Source organism: Mesoplodon bidens, assembly GCF_964165515.1.
Source record: "Mesoplodon bidens genome assembly, contig: HAP1_SCAFFOLD_750, whole genome shotgun sequence".
Taxonomy (NCBI): Eukaryota; Metazoa; Chordata; class Mammalia; order Artiodactyla; family Ziphiidae; genus Mesoplodon; species Mesoplodon bidens.
In genome coordinates, this window is record NW_027671950.1 from 68187 (window position 1) to 86922 (window position 18736).

The 18736-nt window shown below is 46.3% G+C and overlaps 1 protein-coding gene across 1 annotated transcript in view; it reads right to left on the minus strand.

Moving 5' to 3' along the window:
- Window positions 1-18736, minus strand: part of LOC308610747 (forkhead-associated domain-containing protein 1-like) — a gene marked incomplete at both ends in the record, with an annotated part of 93272 nt that overhangs the window by 47071 nt on the left and 27465 nt on the right. Inside the window, 2 exons of the mRNA XM_081259769.1 lie at window positions 649-758; window positions 10148-10418. Coding sequence (XP_081115895.1) covers window positions 649-758; window positions 10148-10418 — 381 coding nt within the window. The remainder of the gene's footprint in view (window positions 1-648; window positions 759-10147; window positions 10419-18736) is intronic.

Consider the following 18736-nt stretch of genomic DNA (forward strand, 5'->3'; position numbering starts at 1 on the left):
TTTAGAGTAAATTTCGAGTCGTGTCTAAGTGGGGAGAAATTGACCTGGGCCCTTCCCAGGATGGCTTGAATCCACCTGTTCTGCTCGCATCCCTGCTTTAAACCTCTCTGGTTCTTTAACGAGTCTCTCGGCCCACGCCTCCCTGACTTCAGGGCTCACGTCCTCCTGCAAGGAACGTGTTTTTGCATCACTGTTCCATCACTGAAGGTTGACCAAGTGATTACTGTGTGGGAGTTAGAAGTACCCGCTGAGAAGCTAACCAGACCTCGCTTTGAATCCTAACACTGCTCCTTGCACTGGGCAGCCTTGAACACATTACTGAACCTCTCTGAGATTCAGTTTCCTCATCTGCAAAGTGAGGGTGATAAAATCTATTTTGAAGATGGTGAAGATTAACGAGCTAATAAATGTCAAGTGCACAGGACATGGCCCAGCACACAGTAGGTGCTCAGTACCTTGTAGTTGTAGATGTTATTTGGGATAAAATGAGCAGTGGCCAAACCTGGCTGAATGTCTTGGGAGGAAGAGGTGGTTTCTTGGAAGTAGGAAAAAGGGACAGTCCTTGAGGCACAGAGAACAAGAGGCAGTGGCAATCTCTCCATGGTCCCTCTTGCTGCTGTAGCTCTGTGCTTCCCCAAGACCCCTCACCTTATCGTGCTGGGACAGGTCCTGGTCCACAAAAATTTCTCTGTAGGGCTCTGCCACAGGAATTTCCTCGGCCACTGATTGTTCCGACAGTTCCGCGGCGTTGGTCCACACTAACACACAAGGTCAACAGAGAATTCAGAGGAGACAGTGAGTTTCCCCAAAGTCTTAAAGAATATTTTCAGATTAACCTTCACATTCATGAGACTTATGCACTGAAAGCATTACAGGAGGACTGGAAAGGGTAAGAGCTGCCTCATTTCTCTTCCCCAGCGTTAACTGCACTGATGCACTGTGGTGTGTCTCTTTCCAGACTTTTTTCTATGCTGCATAAGAGCTGAGGACCTTGGGCAAGTCATTTGCTCTTTCTAAGCCTTAGTTTCCACATACATAATTTAGGATCACTGATAGTCTCTGCTATAAAGGGCTATCTGGAGATTAAATAGAATAATGATATAGAGCAGGGCTTGGCAAACTATGGCCCTGCGGCCAAATCTGGCCTTCTGCCTATTTTTGTAAATAAAGTTTTATTGCAACACAGCCACAGTGATTGATTTACATATTATTTATGGCTGCTTCCCAGCTACAAAGGCAGAGCTGACTAGTTGCAGCAGAGACCATGTGACCCACAAGTACTAAAGTATTTACTATCTGGCTCTTTACAGGAAAAGTTTGCTGACCCCTCAAGTAGAGCATTTAGCCCTAAACATTAGCTATGTTTGTTTTATTGCAGCCATATCTTTTCAAAAAACAAAAATGCATTTACATGACAGAGATGCTTATCCAGCTTACTTTTCAGCTAACAATATCAAAAACATCTTCCCATGTCAGTATTTGTAGCTGTACTTGGTTCTTTTCCAGGGTAGCATTGTGGTCCATTGTACAAGTGTGCCAAATGTGTTTAACTAGGATCCACTTGATGGCCATTTAAGCTTTCCTATATTTTTTCTTATTTACCCCAGTATTACAAGGCCTTTTGATATGACTTTCAGGGAGTATGGCATTGTGTTTGGGGGCCCCACTCTGTATCACATCAGACATCTCGCAATTCACTCACATCAACACTGAATACATTTCTTTTTTTTTTTTTTTTTTTTTTTTTTTCTTTTTGTGGTATGCGGGCCTCTCACTGTTGTGGCCTCTCCCGTTGCGGAGCACAGGCTCCGGATGCGCAGGCCCAGCGGCCATGGCTCACGGGCCCAGCCGCTCCGCGGCATATGGGATCCTCCCAGACCGGGGCACGAACCCGTATCCCCTGCATCGGCAGGCGGACTCTCAACCACTGCGCCACCAGGGAGGCCCAATACATTTCTTTTTATTGGTGTAGAAACGTTTGTCAAGATTTCTATAATTCTACGTGTGAGATCACTTGGGCCCAAGCAGCGTATTTTAAATTTCCAAGTGACTATGGTTTCTGGACAGTCACTGCACATTCTTATCTTCCTGTGAAGTGAGAAGCTGAACAAATTGTTTTCAGTGGTGATGGAACTTTCATGAGTCTTAACATCAATGATGGATGAAGCAGGCACTGTCATGTTTGTGGACATTCATCATTTATTCATTTTGCTTCTGTATTTTTTATTTATGCATTTTAGAGTCAAAGATTCCTGCCCCCCAGCCAGGTCTCAAACCTCTTTGGGGACCCCAGAACCTCTAGTGGACATAGCTGATGGCCTGTGGTGCCCGGAGAATGCACAGCCTTGCGTGTTGAATGAACAGCCCTGGCCACAGTGGTTCCTGGGGCGCGAGGAACACAAGGGCCTGGAACTTCAGCAGCTGCCCATTTTCTCTCCCTCCACCTCCCCAACTAGGTCCATGATTAGAAAACTTTTATTTGAAGCTCACTGCCCCCATCTGACTCTCTTGGATCCTGAGCAGCTAAGTCCTAACTGACTACAGCAGCAGTGCCTGATAGAGAAATGATGGGAGCTACAGAATGCAATTTTCAATTTTCTAGTAGTCGCATTAAAAAGGTAAAAAGAAGAGATGAATTTTTTAATGATCAATTTGATTTAACCCAATACATTAAAAAAAACATCATTTCAACACGTAATCGACAAAAAATATGGAGATATTTTATATTCTTTTTCTTCGAGGCATGAAGCCTTTGAAATCTGGGGTTTATTTTACACTGATTGTGTATCTCAATTTGGAAAGTGAATTTTCAGGAGGAAGACTTGATCTGTTTTCAGATTCCTCAAGAAATCGGCTCCCACTGGAGGAAGGTACTGCCTGGCCTGTGTCCCCAGGGAGGGCCACGGGGTCTGACCCTAAATGGGCCCCTGTCCAGTCTCAGCTTAGAGTTCTGGCATCTGATGCCATCTCCAGGGGTGACTCCGGCTGCCTCTGCGACCCTGTCGTGGCTGTCTTGAGGGACCCTTCCCCGCAAGATGATGGCCGGAGGGGGGACTTCATAAAACTTACAGAACAGGCTGATCGATGGGGTCCCTTTATTAGGGAAGGTGTGTTTACCGAAAGTCTTTGTAGGGCTAGAATTTGCTCTGAGACTTGCTTTCCTTACACCCAGGCAGGGAGGTGCGGGAGCAGTTACCCCTCACCTGCCGCAAACTTCTTTACCGGCTACTGTTATTTATCAGAAAGAACCTAAGGGCCATGTATGACCAAACCGGCTTAACTCTAGATGCTGGATCCTTCGGAGGTCCCAGTGGGGAGAAGCCCCAGGTAGGGTCGGGAGGGCTGGGGCGGTGGGAAGGCGGATATGGGGACGCAGGCACTTTAAGAATTTTCGGGCATGAGCTGTTGGCCAAAGGGCAGGGAAGTTACTTTAATATTTTAACAACCCCCAGCTGTCCTGGTGCGCTCCAATTATCACCAGTGTGCAGCAGGGGCAGTTTGTGTGCACCTTAACTGTGTCCTTCAGACATTGTAAGTTGTAAATAAAAGTTAAATAACAATCATGCTTAGGTAATAACTTAATTTTTAAATTTTAATATTTAAAATTTAAATATTAAAATTATTAAAATATTAAAATTTAAATATTAAAAAATTAAATATTTTAATATTTACTGAATGTTCGCTATGCACCTGGCGCTGTGCTCAGCACTTACACGCAGGATACGATTTCGTCTTCATAACAACCCAGTGAGATAGGCATTATTATTCCCATCTCCATTTTATACGTGAGAGGTATGAGGCACAGAGAGGTCAACTCATCTGCTCAAGGACACACAGCTGGTAAGTGGTAGAGTCAAGGGATGAACCTAAGTTTGTTGGATTCAGAGCCTATGCTTTTAACCACTATGCAGTCAATGTATTGAAGTGGGAAGATGTTTATGATATATTATTGAATTTTAAAAATCAGGTAGGGAATTCCTTGGCAGTCCAGTGGTTAGGATTCTGTGCTTCCACTGCAGGGGGCACAGGTTCCATCCCTGGCTGGGGAACAAAGATCCCGCAAGCTGAGCGGCACGGCCAAAAAAAGAAAAAAAAAGGTTACCTATGTTAGGTTCATATGATCCCATTATTGGGAAAAAATATATATATATATATGAATCAAGATGCTATTTTAATAAGTCACTCCACATATTTTCTTTTCTCAGTAATTCTTCCCCACCTCCCATGAGCTCTTGCCATTAAGATTTGGCCTTGGAGCTGATGTTTATTGCCTTGTGGTAAAGGAAGGATGAGTATTAACTAAAACAGGGTGATTTTTCCCCCAGGCAAAATGACGTTTTGATTTTTGACAATGTCTGGAGACATTTTTGAGTACCACAGTTAGGGGTGGTGGTGGTGGTGGTGTTGCTACTGGTATCTCTGGTGGGTAGGAGTCAGGGATGCTGCTAAACATTCTACAGTGGACAGGACAGATCCTACAACAAGGAGTTATCCGGCCGCACATGTCACTGTGCCAAGATTGAGAAACCCTGACCTGATCTGCAGTAAATAAATCCTTGGCTTTGGGTTTTCAAATAGAATTTTTCAAGTCTAAAGCAAGGTGACAGTCTAACAGTAAACCAATTTAATTGGAAGAGCCCAGCTTTGCTAAGAGAGGAAAGAGCTTTCTCGGAACCCTTAAAAAGAGGTGTTTTCTGTCAAGAGACAGCATGGAGGACTGGAGAACAGAGTTTTCTCTAAAGCGTGGAGTAGAGAGGCCCAGACAGAAAGGAACTCCCCATGACACGGGAAGATGAAAGTCCTTTTCTGAGGATGGGGAGTGTGTCAGGGGAACGAGGGCAAACGTTTGGAAACATGAGACCTGGCTGAGAGGCTGAGGAGATAGAGCCCAGGTAGATGTGAGGGAATCTAAGCCATACGAATCATCCTTCATTTCTCCAGGGGGGATGCAAGTCTTTTAGAGAAGCCCCAAGTTCAACATGGCACTGGAGAAACCGGTGATTACAGTGGAAAAATTTAAATGGCGGAGTGAAAAAAAGAAAAGAAACAGCCCATGTGCCATGTGTCCAAAGGACGCATTAAAAAAACAACCCCCAAAACCCTGTATATATGTTCATAAAACAGAACATGATCCATACAACAAAATGAATGAATCTCAGAAATACTATGCTGAGTGAAAAAAGCCTTCCACAAAGGAACATGTACTACATGGTTCTGTGTACTTGAGATTCTAGAACAGGAATATCTAATCCATAGCGGGAAGAGAATTCAGAAGAGTGGGTGCCTCTGGGGCCTGGGGCTGGGAATTGACTGGGCAGGGACATGAGGGAACTTTCTGGGGTGATGGTAATGTTCTATATCTTGATAGGAGTTTGGGTTACATAGGTGTACACGACCGTCAAAACTCAATGAGCACACTCAAGATCTACACCTTTCATGGTGTGGTAGCCAGTCTCCAAGATGGCCCCACTGATTCTTGTCTCCTGGTATTCAGACCCTTGCATCATCCTCTCCAATACTGGATGGACTTTATATTAGTTAGCTGGGGCTGCCATAACAAAACACCATAGGAGGTCTTAACAAAAGAAATTCATTTTCTCACAGTTCTGGAGGCTGGAAGTCCAAGATCAAGGTGTGGGCAGGGTTAGGCCTCTCTCCTTGGCTTGCAGACGGCCACCTTCCTGCTGTGTCCTCACATGCCCTTTCCTCTGTGCACGTGCATCCCTGGCGTCTCTCTCTCTCTTCTTACAAGGACACCAGCCCTTGGATTAGGGCCCACCCAATCATCTCATTTTAACTTACTCATCTATTTCAATACACTATCTCCAAATATGGTCACATTCTGCGATATTGGGATTGAGGCCTCAGCATATGCATTTTGGGGGAATGCAATTCAGTCCGTAACAAAGCTTCTCTATGTAACCAAGGATATTGCAGAAATGACACAGTTTGATTCCTGAGGTTAGATCCTAAAAGACATTGCAGCTTCTGCCTCACTCGCTAGGACCACTTGTCTGGAGGAGCTGGCAGCTTGAGGATGCTCAAGCAATGTATGGAGAGGTGCACTTAGTGAAGAACTGAGGCCTCTTACCAAAAGCCATGGGAGTGACCCATCCTGGAGGTGGGTCCTCCAGCCCCAGACAAGCCTCCAGAGGACCACAGCCCAGCCACCACCATGACTGCCACCTCATGGACAAGCCTGAGCAAGAATCCCCCAGCGAAGCCATTCCCAACTTCCTGACTCAGAGAAACTAGGAGATAATAAATGTTTACTGTTGTTTTAGGCCATTACATCCTGCAGTAATTTGTTATGCAACAATAAGTAGCAAATACAGGTTTGGGCACCAGGAGTGGTGCAAAATTGAACAAAAACCCTACAATGTGGAGTGGTTTGGGATGGAACAGTGGCCAGAAGCTGGAGGACTTTGGCCAAGAGTCTTTGAGAAAGCCTGAAAAATCTTAGTAGAAGCCCGATGGCCTTTGAGGAGGCAGTGAGGGAAGGGTTCCAGGAAAGTGAGGAAAATGTTACTGGGGTTAAGGGATCCTTGTCAGGTGGTGGCAGAAGGGTTCCTAACACATTGCCTGTGGTCATGAGGAAGGTAGAAAATGTTTGTGATGAGGCTGAATGGTCTAGCTAGAGAGAGTCCCAGACAGAGTCTTGGAAGGTGCTGCCTGGTTACTTCTTGCTACTTATAGTGAAATGTGAGGGGGAGAGACAGTTAAAGGAAGGGCTGTTAAATCAGGGCAATGTTCTGGGCTTGAAAATTCCCTGCCTCTCCAGGTGGCAAATGAAATGTAAGAAACAGGTTCTGGGCAAAGATCAAATCAAGGGCACTCTCAAGAAAACACAGTCCAGAGAAGAAGCTGAGGGTGTGGTTGTAAAATCCTTTGTTAAGAATACAGATCCAGGGCAGTGTCCAAGAGAACCCTTCGGTCAAAGAACTGGGCTTCTAAGAAGCTTCTGTCCTTTGTCAGTCTTTGCAGAAGCCCATGGTGGAAGGGCTTGTGACAAAAAAGTCTGTGGGCGTGGTTTTTGCCTGATAGGATGAACCCCAATAAGAAGCACTGCCAACTCAGACTGACAGAGACCCACAAAAGTCAAAGAAGTGTCTGGACCCCCAAGCTTCTACAGGCAGGAAGCAGGCTATAAAACTATGCAGCCACATCCATAGGACACCTTTCATAGGAAAGGGAGGACGACTCAGAAGGCGGAACTCACGGACCAGGGGCAGAGCCAAGAGCCCTGGAAAGTCATTTCTGGGCAAGAGTTGGACTGAAGCCCAGTCAAGGAACTGCCGATATTTTCCCAGCTGGACTTCAGAACTGCTTTGGGCCAGGGACTCCTGTGTGCTTCCTGTTTTTCTTCTTTTGGAACAAGAGGAGTGTATGTAGCAGTGATGCTATGTCTGTCCCACCAATATGTGCTGGGTGTGTGAGGGACAGACCCTTTGTTCAGAGGTCTTCAGATTTCTGGAAGTAGTACTTGATGAGCTGAACGTAACGTACTACACCCATGAGCCCCATCTGTACCTGGACTTGATTTAGACGAGATTCTGGAATTTGAGCCGATGCTGTTACTGGGGTGAGATTCTGGGAGGCCTCGGGAGAGAGGAGGAGGAGTGTGAATCATTGAGGACCCGAGGGCAGGCTGTGGTAGCCGGCCTCCAAGATGACTGCTGATAATCCCCGCCTCCTGGTCTTCAGGCCCGTGTGTAGTCTTCTCCCACACTGGAGGGTGATGCCCTGGGTAACCATCAGGATACTGCAACAATGACAGAGCATGACTTCTGAGGCTTAGTCACAAGAGATGTTGCCATTTCCATCTTGTCCTCCAGGATCACTTGCTCAGGAGGAGCAGCTGCCGTGTCATGAGAACGCTCGAGCCACTCTCTGGGGAGGCCCATGTGGTGAGGAACCGGGGCCTCCTGCTGACACCCATGTGAGCAGCCGTGTTCGAAGTGGATCCTCTGGCCCAGGTCAAGCCTTCAGATGACTGCAGCCTTACGAGGGACCCTGAGCCACAGCCGTCCTGCTAAGCTGCTGCCAAATTCCTGACCCCACAGAAACCGTATAGATGATAACACATGTTTGATTTGGCTTTAGGCTACTACGTTTGGGGAGAATTCGTTATGCATTCATGATAACTAATACACATTCTGTGTTCATTTTACATGAAGGAGACAAAAAATGTTGAGTTCTAGTTAATGGTATATGTGCTAAAACATTTAGGGGGAGGACTACAGATGTGTGCTATTTATTTTGAAATGCATCCAAAAAATAAGATGGATTAATGCAGGACAAGAAGGATGGGTAGACAGAAATGTAATAAAGAGTACAGCAAAGTGTTAGCGGTAGAATTAGGAGGAGAGCTGTCTCTATAAAATTCTTTTTGCTTTGCTGTATGTTTGAAAGTTTTCACATTAAAATGCTGGTGGGGGGCTTCCCTGGTGGCGCAGTGTTTGAGAGTCTGCCTGCCAATGCAGGGGACACAGGTTCGAACCCTGGTCTGGGAAGATCCCACATGCCACGGAGCAGCTGGACCCGTGAGCCACAACTACTGAGCCTGCGCGGCTGGAACTTGTGCTCCGCAACAAGAGAGGCCGCGATGGTTAGAGGCCTGCGCACCGCGATGAAGAGTGGCCCCTGCTCGCCGCAGCTGGAGAAAGCCCTCGCACAGAAGTGAAGACCCAACACAGCCATAAATAAAGAAATAAATAAAATTAAATTTAAAAAAATGCTGGGGGTAAATGGCTGAGTAATTTCTTAACTTGGGTGGTTGGTACATGAGCGTTCCTTAGATGATGATGATGATGATGTAAACTGCAGAGATACCTTTCATTTGCTCCTTAGTCTGTTTATTTCAGAATAATAACTATTATTTGAATGGCTGAGGGAAGTGACTAGGTGAGTGGTCCTGAGTGAGACCAGGGAAGGGTGTGGAGGCATCGAGAGACCTGGGGACTCAGAGGGGTCTGGGGCTGGGACACAGAAAACAGAGAATGGGACCTTCACACCAGTGGCCACAGAAGAAACCTGGGAATCATGCCAGGGACTAAGTCGACCCAGCTACTCTGCCAGTAAGCCTGGCAAGGCCAAGAGGATGGTGACAGACAGGAAGTCTCCTCCCCAAGTGCCATGAGGCCTTCTGGGGGGGAGGGGGGGAGAAGGAAACCCTGATGGCTGTGTGTCCCCAAAGTGACCAGGCTGTGAGTGACAGTCACTGAGATAACCAGCCTTAAATTTGACCGAAAAGCGTTATTTTAGATTAGATTGAATACATAACCTCCAGAGAAATAATTTTCTCCATAAGCCTCAGTCTCCTCTTACCTGTAAAATGGTAATAAAATATTTAAAAACCTCCTAAGGCAAGAGGGATTTCAGTTACCAATATGTCTGTACATCTGAGTTGAAGTATATAAATTTAGATTCTGATACAAATTCATATATATTCATATATATGTACAAACACACACACACACACACACACACACACACACACACTCACCACAGAGGTACTGACGTGTGCAGATGGGCAGAGCACAGTCTTGGAGGAGTTTGTACCAAAAAGTCAACAGGGAGAATTCTGGTGATAAGGGTGACAGCTTATCTTTTACTGTTTTCTAACTTTCTGCTTATCCCAATTTTTTCACATTTGATTATGTTCTACTTCAGAACCAGAGAACATAAGCAAAAGCCAGAGGAAGACAAATATCATACCATATTGCTTATATGTGGAATCTAAAAAAAGGTACAAATGAACTTATCTACAAAACAGAGATAGAGTTACAGATGTAGAAAATAAACTTATGCTTACCGGGAATAAGAGGGGGGAGGGATAAATTGGAAGAGAGGGATTGACATACACAATACTATACATAAAAGAGATAACTAAGAAGGACCTACTGGATAGCACAGGGAACTCTCCTCAATACTCTGTAATGGTCTATATGGGAAAAGAATCTAAAAAAGAGTGGATACATGTATATGTTGAACAGATTCAGTGTGCTGCATACCTGAAACTAACACAACACTGTAAATCAACTGCACCTCAATAAAAATTTTTAAAAAAAGGGGAAAGCAGAAACTGAGACCCGTCCTCCTAGCAAAAGCCCCTCCCCAAAGCCGCCAAGGAAGCGCCCATGAGTACCTTGCCTGATGATGGGAACGCTGTGGGCGGCTCTGTCCACCTTGAAGGAGAACATCTTCTCGCTGGCACTCACGGGCCGCCTGTGGGAGGCTGGTGGGACCATGGGGGGCTCAGGGGACCCCTGCGACCAGCTCCTCTGCACTGGCGCTGTCCAGATGCCCGGGTAGAAGGGGGTCTGTGGTGGTGAGGGTGACTGGTTCAGTTCCTGGGTGGCCCAAGGTGGCTGTGGCCTTGGCCAAGGTGCTGGGCCCCTCACCCATGGGAAGGAGACCTGCAGGGGCAGACAAGAGGGTCAGGGGAGGTTACGAGCAGCTGGGGTGGTCTTCACCTTTCTGTCCCGGCGACATAATTGCTGCCCTAGATTTCGGCGTATAAGTCACTTCTCCCAAGAATCCCTCCCACACTCTCCCCAAATTTGGGATGGCGGTCCCCACCATGGGTCACCTTGCACACTATCGCACCACCATTTATTGGGTGCAGCCTTCGTGCCAGGCACCCAGTCAAGAGATTCACATGCATTACCTCATTTAATACCCCTGATGCTCTGTGATGAGCCCGAGGCTGAGCAAGACCTAATGACTTTCCCAGGACCACAGATTTGGCAGTGAGCGTCTGAGCTGGTACAACGCCACCTCTGAGCTCTGAGAGGCTGACAGCTTTTTGTCTACCTTGCTCAGCACCGTATCCTCAGCTCCTAGAATAAACCCTTGGCACATACACAGTAGGTCCTTAAATATTGGTTGAAAGAATGAATGAACACATCTCCGAGATTCAAGCCCAGCTCTCCAGGACACACACATCCACACTGTGTGTCTCCCTGGCACTCCCATTCCACCTCTTCCCCGAAGCCGAGAGCTCTGGGGTGGCAGGCACCCCAACTGGCTCGAAACCCAGCTGGCTCATTAGCCTGTGATCCTCAACATCTGCCACATCTGATTCTTGGCAGACGCTCCATAAATATCTATCGAGGGAACCTTTTTTCATCTGACCCGGCGGAAGATGTCTCTATCTACTTTCATTAGAGAGCACATCAAAATCCATCTACACCAGGAGAAGCAAATGCTGAGAGGTGCTGACACCTGGCTTTTTCTTGGTTAATGCTGTTGTGGCCGTCCCTCCCTGTGCCTAGTGGTTAAACCGTGACATCGTGAATGCTACCATTTATTGTAATTACTCACCGATTTCTCGCGATAGCCCTGAAGGGGAGGAGCTCTCCTTATTCCTAGCTTACAAATGAGGCTTGGAGAGGTTAAGGACTTCACCAAGCTCAGGTGGTGGTGGAGAGGGTGGTGGGACTGGGGTTCTGGAAAGTTCTTTCCCTCTCTGTCTCTCTCTCCCTTCTCTGCCCCAACCCTACCCCCAGTCGCTTGGCAGAAAAAAACACACTTTTCAAGGAAGAAGCTAAGTTCAAAGGTTTGCCGCCTGTGGCGGTCACGTTTCTCTTTCTGCAGACTGCAGACACATAATGAGAAACAGGACAGAATGCTTCCGAAATAGGAGCACTGGCAGACAGAACTTCCTATAGCTCCAGCTGGATTGTATTCAAGAGGAAGGTTCTCCACTCACTCAGGTTCCCAAACCGGTCTTTTAGCTACAGTCTTTCCCAGCCAAGTCAAGAATCTGGTGAATTCCCCTGAAGACTTTTTTGGAGTCAGGGAGAACACTGTTGGGGAAAATCAAACTCCAATTGCCTGGCGACACCTGGCCCAGCATTTATGATGACACTGGCCCCGTTGAAACCTGTTTCAGGAACGGACTTGGCAGTGTTCCAGAACTCTGTTACCTTATGTGAAGATTCGAATTTCTCTCCACTGTGGGCACCTCGGTCTCCACCTAAGCTTTCTTCCTTTCTCTCCTTTCAGAAGCTGAGGTGTCCTGCTCCTGCCTTGCACTCACTTCTCCATCCATCCTATCCCTTCCCGTCCTCTCCTCTGGGGCTGTCTTGCCTCAATCATTCCTACAACCTTTCCTCATCGATTTAATAAAGATTTATCGAATGAAAGGGCTGAAGGTGGGAAGGGGGAAATTTGAATATGTTTTACCCCCGCCTGATAGAAAACAAATCGAGAGACCACGGGTAGTGTGGAGGAATTCCCTTTTGTGCTGGGATGCTCAGGTAGATGTGCCTCACTGCCCACTAACTGCCAGGGTGCTAAAGGGAGTGCTCATATCTCATGCCTCAAGTGGTTCACTGCCGTAGTGGACAGGCCGCAACCCACCTGGCTCTTCTGGAAATTCCAGGAATCTCCCTCCCAATCTGTCGGCCCATTGCTGTGGGTGGGGCTAAGCAATCAACCAATCACACTCCCTGGACATACTGATTGGTTCAGTGGTGGGGCAAGTGATGCAATCAGAGCCAAGGAGACCCAAGAAGACTTGGCTGGACACCAGGATCTGGAGTGATCTGGTGGGACTTCAGAATGCAGCCAGCATGAGGGAGTGGAGCCCAGACATGGAGAGAGGGAAGCTGTTTATTCAGTGGTGTTAGTATAGTCACATTTCTGTGAGATGGATCTCCAGAACTTTTTCGTCTTGCAAAATGTAAACTCTATTAATCATTAGACAACAACTCCCCATTCCCTCCGCCACCCAGCCCGTGGTGACCAACATTCTGTCTCTATGAATTGGACTACTCTAAGTACCAAGTACCTCAAATAAGTGAAATCACATGGTACCTGTCTTTTTGTGACTGGCGTATTTCACTTAGCATAAGGCCTTCAAGGTTCATCCATGTTGTAACATGTCAGAATTTCCTTCTTTTATTTTATTATTTGTGTGTGTGTGTGGTAGGCGGGCCTCTCACTGCTGTGGCCTCTCTCGTTGTGGAGCACAGGCTCCGGACGCACAGGCTCAGCGGCCATGGCTCACGGGCCCGGCCGCTCCGCGGCATGCGGGATCCTCCCGGACTGGGGCATGAACCCCTGTCCCCTGCATCGGCAGGCGGGCTCTCAACCACTGCGCCACCAGGGAAGCCCTTCCTTCATTTTTAAGGCTAAATAATATTCCACCATACAGTTTAGAGTGTATTTTTTTTTATCCATTAAGCGTCATGGGCACTTGGGTGGTTTCTACCTCATGGCTATTATAACTATGCTGCTGTGAACATGGTGGGGAAAATAAGGAAGCTGGTTTTGAGCACTGGCTGGGGTGCTACCCTGAAGTGCTCCATCCCTGAGGCTGGCTAGAGCTGGTTTCTGTCGCTTGCAGCACACAGAGCCCGAACGATAGGGCCCCTAGTGGGAAGGAGCCAAAGATGTATAAACGCAGCAGAGACTCCAAGCTCTTCGGGTTTAAAAATTTAAAAATAAAGGTTTTTTTTTTTTTTTTTCTCTGAAGCATGTTGGTTGAGGGTAGCTTTAGTTGGATGGTTAAAGTTGGTTTTCTCTAGTTTCCCCGCTTGCTTTATCAAAGGGAAGGTCAAGGTTTTCTCAGAAATTGCTGCTGGCAACTACAACGATACAGGCAGGGAGAAAAGCAAACATAAGAAGAAGACTCACATTAAAAGCTAGCTCTGGGCTGTACAGGAAGCATGGGGTCAAGGTCAGTTATCAACAAGTTTGTTTTTATTATTTATTTATTTTAGATTTAATTCTATTTATTTTTGTCTGTGTTGGGTTTTCGTTGCTACGTGCAGGCTTTCTTTAGTTGCGGCGAGCGGGGGGCTACTCTTGTTGTGGTGCGCAGGCTTCTCCTTGTGGTGGCTTCTCTTGTTTCGGAGTGTGGGCTCTAGGCGCATGGGCTGCAGTAGCTGGGGCACATGGGCTCAGCAGTTGTGGCACGTGGGCTCTAGAGCGCAGGCTCAGTAGTTGTGGCGCATGGGCTTAGTTCCTCCACGACATATGGGATCTTCTCAGACCAGGGCTCGAACCTGTGTCCCCTGCACTGGCAGGTGGATTCTTATCCACTGTGTCACCAGGGAAGTCTTCAAGTCTGTTTTTAGAAACTTTAGTTTAAAAATACATGCTAATGCCTTTTCTCTTTCTTTGTGTCTGTTCTCTGACCATATGGTATGTTGCCATGGTTGGGTTTTTTGTTTTGTTTTTGAGGTAGCATATGTGATACTCCTGATTTCTTTTCCATACTACCTTTAAAATAGAAGGTTGGGGCTTCCCTGGTGGTGCAGTGGTTGAGAGTCCGCCTGCCGATGTAGGGAACACGGGTTCATGCCCTGGTCCGGGAAGATCCCACATGCCACAGAGCGGCTAGGCCCGTGAGACATGGCCGCTGAACCTGCGTGTCTGGAGCCTGTGCTCCACAACGGGAGAGGCCACAACAGTGAGAGGCCCGTGTACCGAAAAAAAAAAAAAAGCAGGTTCTCAACCACCTGGATTAACCATGACCACATCCACGGCTGAATTTATATTAGCTTTAATAAACACAGGTCAATGATTTACTCAAGAAATCACTATCCATTTTTTTTCAGATTATCTATTTGTTCTTTGTGTTATTTCCCCAATATCTGCTTCTAACCCTGAAAAGAGTGTAAGTTGAATGGGACACCCTAAAAAAAATTCGAAGTAGTTTGCACATCGAGTGCCTACAGTACACATGAATTCTGCCAGGAAGCCCTGGAGCCTGCAGAGAAGGTGGAAACTTAGACCTTGCCCTTGGAGAGCTTGTTATGTGCTCTGCCATTTGTAAGTAATTGTGGACAATACAACGACTATGAGCCACTGTGTAGAGAAGCCACAGATGTGCCACAGACTGTGCTGGGCACTTAATGCATGTGGTCTCATCTGATCTCCAGAATAATCTTGCAGGAGGCATTTTACCCCTCATTGTGTGGATTAAGAAACTGAAGCTCAGAGAGGTTAAATGACTTGCCCAACGTCTCACGGCCAGGAAGTGGTGACACAATTTGACTCCAATACCTGTGCTCTTAGGACTTCTAGGTTACTCGAAGTCATGATTTATTACTTGCTTTCCATACTCACAAACGGATCTTAGACGACTGGTTAGTGAATGATAGGATATTTTCCAAGTTAAAAAAAGGAAATGAACATTAGATGGTGTGAAAAAACACAAGACATCGCATGGGCTACTTAGAAATGGGATTTTCTAGGAACACTGACAACTGTCTTATGGAAGTGTTATTCTTTCTGGTACATGCCACACCCTGGAAGCAGCTCAGAGGACCCCAGCCTCCATCCGGGAAGACCTGTGGTATGTTCACTGCTGTACCAGAGGAGTGCTGGGGCCTGCTGGTACCCGCCCACGAGAACTGATTGTTAAATGTCCAGGAATTTTGCCAACTGGTTGAGAAACACAGCCATTAATAAGAATTAACTTACATAAATTTACAATTAAATTATATCAGAAACAATTGGTATACAAACTTAAAAGTCACCCCTTCCTAATTATTTTACTCTATTTTATTATTACCTATGCTCTTGAGGTTATTTCACTCTACTGTATGTTTCTGTTGGAAATGTTACATAGTAATGTGTTACCACACCTCTCTTTCCTTCTCTGTATTCAGGGATGCGTCATTGGGAGCTTGAAATTGACCGTGGAGTGCATATTACACCATAGAAATCAGGAAATGTTATAAATGAGGGCTTGGTTTTTAAAAAGTTTTATAAATAGGTTTAATAATGGTGGTTCATGTAGAGCTTGATTTTGTTTGTTTGTTTGTTTTGTTGATTGCCTAGACTTAAGACAGTAACGGAGAAAATGTTAACAATGCAGATTATACAAAAGCATGTTGTGTCTTAGCCGTTATGTTATGAATAGAGCAAAAAATTGGGGAAACGTTCTTCGAGTATTTAAAAATTATTATCTGATGCAGCAACAAAGTCACTCATGTCACTGATGAACATGTGAAGTTCTAACGTCTTTCTTTTTTCACTTGTATTATTCATAAATCCAAAATATCCAAAAATACCCATCAGTGCTCAGGTTGGGAACTCTCTCATTCGTCAACTGCAATGAGAAATTGGCTATGGATACAAGAGTTCACCTAAAGTCAATGAAAGCATTCTGTGAGACTCAGCTGGCTATATAGAATTTACAAGAAAGAGTACTGTATATTTTGTTACATGGATAGACTGTGCTACACATTCTTTATATCAGTAAACCTTATGCTATGCATCCATGTACTTTACTTTTCCCAGAGAGCTGGTCATTAAATATTTACCAGCCAATTGCTGGCTGTGCTGGCACCCAGCAGAGTGCCTGCTACTCATGGTAGATGTTCGCTGACTGAGCTGAACAGTTGGCAAGTGGAGTGTAAATAAAAAGCACTTTGATTCTGGGGCTGGGATGGGGAAAACACATGCTAAGCCTGGTGCATCTTGTAACAGCAGAGAGTAAGCAAGTGCCCAAAACAAAAAGGTGGGGAGATGCTCAAGGACACAGCAAGCAATCTGAAAGAGCTCCCAGTGGCCAAGGCTGGAAGAATTTGAGCGAAGAAATAGTTAATGAGTATTGGATTATAATTCAAAGTGTAAAATCAGTATACATGGATCCATACTGACATAGATACATTAGTGAGTAAATCCATAAAGGAGGGAGAAGAGACTGGCTTCCTTACAGAAGAATTTAACATACATAGATGTGGAGCTTAATTCCCATGGTCTGGAAGGGCCTGGGGGGTAGGGGTGATGGTGGCGAGCAGGGACACTGACCGCAGCATGGAGGAGCCATGGACCTGGAAAGACAGAATGGAGACTAGAAAACATGGCCAGTAGATCTCAGAAGCCAGGAGAGGGTGCTACTTGGTGCCAGGACAAATGGCCTTTATCTCAACAGCTACCGGGGTGTCACCGTAACTCAGAGACGGGTAATAATTCTATGTCCCCAAGAAAAGGGTAAATCATGTACGGGGCTTCAGTGTGAGAAATCAGGGTTATACATTTAGAACACAGAACCGCCAAGTTATACATTATTTTTAGGTTTTGGAACTTAAAAGAATTAAGTCCCTTTGAGCTGTTCAGAAAAGCCATTCGTTTGGGGTTTTCCCAGCTGTGTTCAAGGAGATCTGGCCCATCTAATTTTCCCATTTTCTTGTAAATCTTCAATCTTACGGTTTTTCCTTTCCTTTCAAGTTCTAATCAGCTTCCTGGTCAGTCCATAAAATGGGAAATAGAATCTAATGAGAAAACAGCCGGATTTTTGCAAATAGCTTTTGCTACCCCTAGACTTGGCCTGCTTCAATTGGGTCTTGCCAGATAGAGAGACGGAATGAATGAATGAATGAATGATCATCAACTAAGTTCAGAGAAGGAGCAACGTGGTTCTGATTTGGTAACAAAGGGTGTGGTCTGCCAGAGGAAGCAGGACGCGGCCGGGTTCCTGACCGAGTCTGGGTTCTGTCTCAGCAGGATGCTAAGGGTTCAGCCCGCGATCCCGTCTCCACCTCCCCCGATGTCATCTGCATCGCCTGTAGACATCTGGTGACAACACAGCCTCAGGGGTCCTTTTGTGTGAGTTTCTGCTGCAGAGGCCGAGCCTGAGGCTGTCTGCTGCCCCGTGCCCTCCACTTCACTGGTCTCGGGAAATCGCCTTTGATATGAAACACCCAGCCTCAGGAGTTCTCATCACATAAGTAAGTCCCCACGGGACCTGTAAGAGCACAGGGTAGAGGAAATCCTACAAGGTTAGGTAGGAGATGACAAAGCTTGACCAGAAAGAGGCTTTGTTCTGAAGGGCACCATACTCTCTGGTCATTCACTCAGTTGCCGGCTTCTCAACCCCCGGTACAGTAAAGCCACATCCTCCTCAACAACGGGCCCAATTCAGAGGTCCCAGGAACGTGGAAACACCACCCTTCTTGGGGATGGACAACTAAGGCCCAGACTCTGAGCTTCTCATCACACCAGTTCACCACAGGAGAGAAATGAGCAACTCTGCTTCCTTGGAGACTGGCCTGGGACTTTTCCAATGGAAAAGTGGATTATTCATCATTTTCCTCCCCCCAGATCCCTAGTGGCAAATCCCGTTAGGAAGGCTCCACTTAGGCAATAGGAATGCTTCCTAATGTCATGGACATCTTCTTTGTTTTTGCCTCCCCCGCATCCATTTCTTCCATCTTCTGGATGGGCACCTTAATTTTTTTGCAGGGAAGACACCCTTTCCCTGACAATCCTGAGTCCATAGAACTCTGACCCTTCCACCCCAGGGGTGAGACCATAACCCAGGTCTGGCCAATCAGAGCATTCCTGGCCCCTGGCCTCAGTGATTGGTTCAGGGGAAGCCACGTGATCCAAGCCACTGTCAATGAAGATGCTGGCTCTATCCCTGGAACTGCTACTTTGTAGGGTGCTGGGGCTGCTGGTGGCCACTTTCCTACAGGTGAGGCAAGAGTCTGTCTGAGATTGGGAAGCTAACAGGGAAGAAAGAGTCAGATTCCTGACCATGATTTGGGCGCCTGGATCCAGCTGGGCCTAAGCTGCAGCTTTTGGCCTTTTCAGTTCCATGAGCTTTTTTTTTTTTTTTTTTTTGCCTAGGCTAGTTTTAGTTGGTTTTCTGACACTTGCAAACAATCAAATTTCCTGGACAGTATGCTTACTGAGACTTTAGCATAAGCATCACTATGTACTCAGAGTGAAAGTTGTTTTAAAGGTTATGACATGCTCAAATAAAACCCAC